Genomic DNA, 7,514 nt, shown 5'->3' with positions numbered 1-7,514 from the left:
GCAAGAAAAGCATCAGCTAGATTGGCATCAAGAGAAGTGGCTTTTTTAGCATAGGAGGCTAGTTGTGGGCAAGTGCTTGCATAATGACCATCATGTCTACATAACTGGCAGTGGGGTGTCCGTTTGGTATGAGCTCCACCACGACCTCTAGAGGAGGCGGTGTTACGGCCTCTACCCCGAGAAGTATTTGGCCGATGGTTGTAGGTTTTGGGTTGATTCGCATAAAATGCGGCTTGAGGAGTTTGGGAGCCATGGATTTTTTGAAGAAACATCTCTTGATTTTCGGCATGTGCGAGAAGGTCACGGAATGATGGGGCAGGTCGGATGGTCCTTTGAGAGGTTGAAAAGTTTTCAAACGATGCGCCGAGTCCACACAAGAACCAGTGACGTTTGTCCTCGTCACTTACCGGATGTCCGATAGCGGCGAGTTGGTCCGTTAAGGCTTTAAATTTACGACCGAATTCAGAAACGGATGAGGTGCCTTTTTGAATGGTACGAAGAGAGTCTTTGAGATTGTGTACACGTTCAATGGAACAATGGCTGTAGGCGTCGGCAAGCGCCTTCCAGACCTGAAAAGCGGTAGAGTGTCCGATTGTCTCGGCCATAGCTTCTTCAGAGAGGGTCGAATTGATTAGCAAGAGGACTTTCTGGTCGGCGGTTTTCCAGGTTGCGTAATCGGGATTGATAATGGTTTGGTCATTGGTGGTGATTTTTTCGGTGGGTGGTGGGTTGGAGCCGTCTATGTGACCGAGAAGCTTGAGATAGGACAGCACGGGAGTGACTTGTTTCTCCCATGGTAGGTAATTGGTAGAGGTTAATTTGATGTTGATTAAGTGAATTACAGAGTGAAGGGGAATAGCGCTGAGATCGGAGGTGTTGGCCATAGAAAAGAAGAAGAAAAAAAAAGATACTGGAAGATGAGGCAAACAATGAAAGGAAGGGGAGGATCTTTTAGAGAAATGGCTGATACCATATAAACCAAGCTAGTTACAATCTCTACCCATGATTTACAGTGACCGAGAATAGCAAATAAATACAAAAGAAAGAGAGGATTGAGTGGAGAGGAATTTTCCTCTTTACAAAAATACATGGATACACATTTACTATATTTTAAATGAGAGGATTCACTGGAGAATTGATTGGAGTGATTGGAGGCAATATTTTTGAATATTTTTGAATTGTCTAATACCTCTAAACACCTTTTTGTTGAGGATTTCATCAAGAAAATCGCATAGACTACCTCCAACCCCCCCTAAGGCATATCCAAACCCATACAATACTTCAACAGATGACCTGAAGATATCACAAGAGAAGGAGGCTGGAAAAGGGATTTTAAGCCAGATGCAGACTCGCCACCATACAGAGATGGCTATAATATATGTTGCTAATAAAGATTTGTTGACTCCGCTTGAATACTACACGTCGGCATTTCCTTCTCCATCTAAAACATCTTTTTCCAGCAGACGCATCCGTCATAGGGGGTCTTGCCATCAATCGTCCGCCAAACGAAGCAGTTCACTTTCGGAAATGGCCATAGAAATTCGGCCTGATAGATCCAATAACCTTTTTTAGATACCTACAAACGGTATTACCAATTACACATGGTCAAGAAAGATATAAGGACACATTTTCATGTTGAATAAAGATTACTCTACCATTAAAAGATGTGAGGCTGAACTCAATAACGAACAGTTGTGTAAAAACAACCGGTTACTCGGGTAGCAAGTGTTTATCGAGAAACTAAGAAGATATTTTGCGATGTACAAACTCTCAGGAATTCCCCTAAATTTGAAATGTTTTTCTAACACCATCTGCAATAATCATCGTTATGACAGTAATCAAGAAAAATAGAAATGAAAAAAAAAAAACATTCAGCCCTTTAATTTTTCAGCTAACACACGATTTACACGGAAAAAGTGGGTCCACCAATAAAAAGTTACAAGTGTAAGGCTATGAGGTGTGGGGCTCCATGGGGCATCATGCCCATATGCACATATTCAGGTGGGGCCCACTAATTTTAAACCAATCAGATTTTTTTTTTTTAATTTTGTTTAATAAGGGGCTCTATTCACACCCTACAAATTAAAGAGAAGCTCCATTGTTGATGTGGATCGTACGTGGACTTGATAAAGCCCATAGGGCTCCATCCACTCCTCATAACCTAAAAGCCGACCCTTTAGTCCTTGATTTGAAGGCTAATAGCCTAATACACCATTTAACTAAAAAAGAGGTGTTTGTGTGGAGAGGGCACCAATAAAAAATTACAAGTGTAAAAGTGAAAGTACTATTTTTAGTGCACCATTTAGCCTTTAATTTTTTTTTTTTTTTTTGGCTAATGCACCATTTACACTTACACTTGTAATTTTTTTTACTAATTATTTAGATGAGATGTGAATCCAAGAATTATTTTTGTGGGATAAAAAAAAAGGGCATGAAAGGGAGATTCCAGACAGAAAAGGTGTCGTCTCTGCTTACTTGTCATTCTCTTACCGGTTCGCTCATTTTACAAATTTCAAAAGTCAATCCTTATTTTGATAAACACTTCAATTAACATGCCTATTTCCATGATATTTCTTTAAAAAAATATACTTCAAATCTCTCACTCTTGTACAGCATATATTACAATTCTGACTACCAATGAATGCATAATTACAAAAATAATTAAAAAAATTCAAAAATCGAACCCAGATTCTAACTAGTTTTTAGCGAAAGAAGACATCCTCAAACTATACACATATATTATGGTAAAGTTTTGAAATCGTGTGCCAAGTTGGTAGGGCATATAAGAACCGAATCTATAGAAAGACCACCTTTCGTATGTGTGCAATCGATCTGCGTCAACGAAAACTTCACCTTCGTCGGTTTGTTTGAATCATCGACAATGAACTCCCCGACACGGTGGTATTCCCAGCTTCCTGTTGTCTCCAAGAATTGCTTGGAAACTACATGTTGACCACTGCCCGTCATGACCTTCAACTCCACGGGTTTTACGCCCCATCCATGGACGTCCTCAGTGCTACACACCCATCGTCCATTTCGTTTTATCACTTTTCCTAGCCGGAGCTTGAACGCCAACGTGTAAGTTCCGGCCGGAAGGCAAAACTCGACGTCGCCTTGTACTTCCACCCACCAAATTTGTTTAAGATATGCGACCGTAGGGAACCTGGTAGTTAAACGAATGATGTTAAAACACGGATACTTGTATTTATGAGGAATTGGAGGACACATGCAAAAGTAGGGGTGTGAACGAGCCGAGCTTGAGCTCGTGTAACCTCGAGTTGACTAGTTTAAATTATGATAGCTTGCGCTCTAGCACGGCTCGTTTTCAAGCGTTATTAATTAAGCTCGACTTGGTTCAATTGTTATATATGAATTATGTATATAGGGATGAGTTAAAATGAGAACTATTGCGACTTGTGAGAACCGTGAGAACTTTTTGATCATGCGCGAGTTGGGCCAAAATTTTTTTGCACAAAAGTAGATGAATACATTATAAACACATCTGTAAAAAAAGTAGAAAAAAATTTTCGAGTCGTTAGTTTTGACTGATGCAAATTTTTTTTAGGCCCTGACAAAAAAATAGTTATCTGCTATAAAATTTTACGCCAGCGCGTAAAAAAAACTTGCATCAGTCAAAACTAACGCCTCGACAATTTTTTTTACTTTTTTTACAGATGTGTTTATAATATTTTCATCTACGTTTGTGCAAAAAAATTTTGGCCCAACTCGCACGGGATCAAAAAGTTCTCACAGCTGTTTCTTGTTTCAACCCATCCCTATGTATATATACACTTTTAAAATTTAAATTATATATAACATAATATATATTATTTAATAATTTAATAAATTTTATCATAATCTTATGTGTAATAATTATTGTTGTTATATAAGCATGTATTAAATATACTAAACAAAAATTATAGAATTATAACAGTGAACCTCTTCAATAAGAGCTATTATTGTTGTTAATACACACGCGAGCAACCTCAAGTTCAATAATAGCTCTTATTGAAGAGGTTCACTTTTAGACTCGAGCTCTGAATTTGTCAAGCTTTGATTCGAGCTTTTAACGAGTCGAGTAGCTGACCAACTGTTTAGCTCGTTTACACCCTTAGGCCAGGGGTGTGGTATACTGCCTCTGGCCACATAATCACTTTTAGTGCCCCCTATCCATCCCCTCGCCAATGGGGGCGCCATCGATCCTCCGCCAGCCCAGTAACAAGCGTTATTAAGTATGCATGTGTGATCCATTTCTTTTCCACCAATCACATTTCCCTTTTTTTATTTCCTTTTTCTTATTCTTTTTTATATTATTTAAAAAAGGCTTTAAATAATTGCAAGGATATTAAAGAACGGGGTTAAAGCCCCATATGAGGTGGCGCCTGAGCTAATGTTGCGCGATAAAGCCTATGCCACACCCACCACCAGCCTTATACAAAAAGCAAAAGAAAATAAACCCACCTTGATTCATCAGAAGGAATATGATTCCAATATCTCCGATCATCAATCCCAGTGATCGTCAAACTCTTCGAAGAAACCGATACACAAACACCACCGGTGATCTTATCCACCCAAAATTCCTGAAACAAAACATTAAAATCTCACTCCAAACGTAACTCATAGTGTGATCGATCAACTCAAAACAAAAACAAAAACAAAAACCCTACCTTATTGCCACCATCGAACAACACAGGTCTACTCAACTTTGCAAATATCTCCTTTTCACCCGGTCTTTTCTTATCATCAACCATTGCCAGATGATGATAATTACACGGCAGTTTAGGGACCCAGATGAAATCAGCAGAGGAAGCTGCACGAAATGTTCGGTTAACTCTAGCTAGTTTGCAGATCTCCGGTGGTTTTAAGTAGGATAACACCAAAGCTATACAGTTTTCTGGTAAGTCTCCGAGGTTTAGGTTTGGTGAAGTTTCGGAGGTTTCTGTGGTTAAGAATGACGTGTTAGCGCCCATGGTTTGGTTTTAGAGAGAGAAAGTAGGTGGTCTGGGGTGGTGGTTGTGTGGTGGTTTTATTAGAGAGAGAGACTCATTGAGTGTGTATGAGGCGGAACGAGAAGCTGGTGAGGTGGGATTTATCCATTCCACCAGGGTAATGACGTGGATTTATGAATTTAGTGATTTAAATATAGACAACTTTCAATTATGAGACTTTTCTATTTATTTGTAATTGTAATAACAAGAGTAAATTGTTAAAATGGTCCTGAGGTTTAATATTTTTGTTATTTTAGTTTAAAATTCAAACTTTTTAAATCTGAGTCTTTGTTGTTTTAATTTTATTGTCATTTTCATCCAAAAATAAAATCTGGGCAGATTTTTCAATTAACATTCAGTTTTTTTTTTTTTTTTTTTTATCTTTTTCCTCCATTTTAATTAAGGGCAAAATGGTTAGATTTTCTTAATTTGTTATAATAAAATATTAAAAGACCATTTTGCCCTTTATTAAAAGGGAGAAAAAAGACAAAAAAAACTGAATGTTAACTGAAAAATCTGACTAGATTTTGATTTTAGATGAAAATGGCAACCAAATTGAAATCACAGAGACCCAGATTCAAAAGGTTTGAGTTTTGGACTAAAATGACAAAAGTGACCAAACCTCAGGGACCATTTCAGCAGTTTACTCTAATAATAATAATGTTCATTATTATATCTTCAGAGAGAACGTTCATTACCAAGTGAATCTCATAGAAATATTGTGAGTTCAAATACTTATGTAAATTGATATGTGGTTTGTATGACAAATAAAGATTGTTCAACAAATATGCCAGTTATTGAGATAACTTTTTGGTAAAGTTTCCTTGTAGTGGTGGTGATTTAGAAGTACCATTGTTTAACAATTTAAGTGCACCTTTGTTATTTTAGACCTACTACTTATAATCGTAGTGTCTTCATATAGAGGTGACATCTTTTATATATATATATATTACAGTTAAATGGAACACATTTTATAAAAACACTGAAAGGTCCAATGCAGCAAGACTACATGGACTTACAAATTAAAACACTGTTACAAATTTCAACTACAATCACGAAGGCTACTTTGATTAAACGACTTGCAAATTAAAATTATAACTTCTCCACTCGCTCCTTGTGATGCCTGTGAATTTTGATCTATTCAGTACCCACTCGATCGTAGTTTCTTTTATCTCCTTGGCAACCTTGAACGAACTGCAGATTTTTTTCATTGAACATTTTCTCGTTGCATGCAAGGTGACATCTTATATGTATGTGTGAAATTTTACTCAAATTAAATATAAGGGTAAATTACTTTTTGAGTCCATGTGTTTTAGTGGTTTAACTAGTTGAGTCCAAAAGCAAAAAGTTTAACGACCTGAGTCCCTATAAGCATTTTCTTTAACCATTTGAGTCCTTTTCAGTCCAAATTTTAACCTTTTTCGTCCAATTTTTTGGACTCAAATCGTTATAAAATGTACAAAATTGGACTCAAAACGTTATAAAATAAATGACTAGGAACTCAGGGCGTTAAACTTTTTGATTTTGAACTCAAGTGGTTAAAACCACTAAAACACATGGACTCAAAAAGTAATTTACTCTAAATATAAAATTTTTTAAGGTATAACTTTTTGAAAAAAGTAAATAAATATTATTTGTGTTTATGGAGTAGGATCAAATACAAACCACATTTCGCATACAAACTGTAAGAACCATTTAAAAAGTGTCACATGGCATCCAACCAATTATAGAGAAATGATAAAATAATATCCTAAATAATATCAATTATATTGAATTCCCTATAAAATATGCTAAAAAGCAATTCGTTCTTTATTCGGATCTTCCTTTTGTTTTCAATGTGCTGATTAAGAAAAGTGCTGATATCATCCAAATATGTGCTAAAATCAATTATCTTAATTAATTTTCATGTGCTAATATAATTTAAATGTGCTACTTTTATGTATGTATTGTTTTGGTATGTGCTAATTTAACTTTTTTTAAGTGCTAGGATCTGTTCTTACGGTTTGTAGGATAAATATGATTTATACCGGAACCAAGCCCTTGTGTTTATAACTAAAAGAAGACGAATGATTCTCTATCTTCATATATATATTTTTTTGTATTAATTACAACTTTGTGAAAAGTTTAATTTTACTACTATAAATAGTTTTACCAACAATCTAAATTCCTTCCTAAGTTTAGTAGGAAAATTAGACTTGTATTTGATATCTATTATAATATAATCATATATACCAAGTACACGTCAAGTTAAACACTATTTCTAAAACATAATGATAATTTAGAGACCAGATATTAATGTTCAAAGACGTAATCCACTTCTTAATCATTGATTATTTTTGTATATCATGAAGAATATGTTTATTAATGTTCAAAGACGTAATCCACTTCTTAATCTAATCCTTAGATTGATTACTTTTGTATATCATGAAGAACATGTTTATTATATAAATAAGAAAATTGTGATATATTCAAAAGTAACTTAACAAACTACGGTTATATATTTTTTATACCAATTAGATCTTTTCT

The 7,514-nt window shown here is 35.5% G+C and overlaps 1 protein-coding gene across 1 annotated transcript; it reads right to left on the bottom strand.

Annotated features, from left to right (window-relative positions):
- Positions 1-2,553: 2,553 nt before the first annotated feature.
- Positions 2,554-5,081, bottom strand: LOC110917381 (F-box protein PP2-A13). The gene is made up of 3 exons (XM_022161957.2): positions 4,668-5,081; positions 4,462-4,580; positions 2,554-3,163 (listed from the first exon to the last, which is right to left on the bottom strand). The coding sequence occupies exons 1-3, from the start codon at positions 4,968-4,970 to the stop codon at positions 2,740-2,742; spliced, it is 846 nt and encodes a 281-aa protein (XP_022017649.1). The 5' UTR covers positions 4,971-5,081; the 3' UTR covers positions 2,554-2,739.
- Positions 5,082-7,514: the final 2,433 nt, after the last annotated feature.

This window comes from Helianthus annuus, chromosome 16 (assembly GCF_002127325.2).
Source record: "Helianthus annuus cultivar XRQ/B chromosome 16, HanXRQr2.0-SUNRISE, whole genome shotgun sequence".
Lineage (NCBI taxonomy): Eukaryota > Viridiplantae > Streptophyta > Magnoliopsida > Asterales > Asteraceae > Helianthus > Helianthus annuus.
The sequence above is the reverse complement of the archived record's forward strand: the minus strand, read 5'-3'. Positions and strand labels throughout refer to the sequence as shown.

Excerpts from the sequence above, each read along its gene's own strand:
- LOC110917381 (XM_022161957.2), bottom strand. The coding sequence starts at position 4,970 with ATGGGCGCTAACACGTCATTCTTAACCACAGAAACCTCCGAAACTTCA. Across the intron at positions 4,581-4,667 it reads TGTTCGATGGTGGCAATAAG|GAATTTTGGGTGGATAAGAT; the intron begins GTAGGGTTTTTG and ends GTTTTGTTTCAG. Across the intron at positions 3,164-4,461 it reads ATTCCTTCTGATGAATCAAG|GTTCCCTACGGTCGCATATC; the intron begins GTGGGTTTATTT and ends TTTAACTACCAG.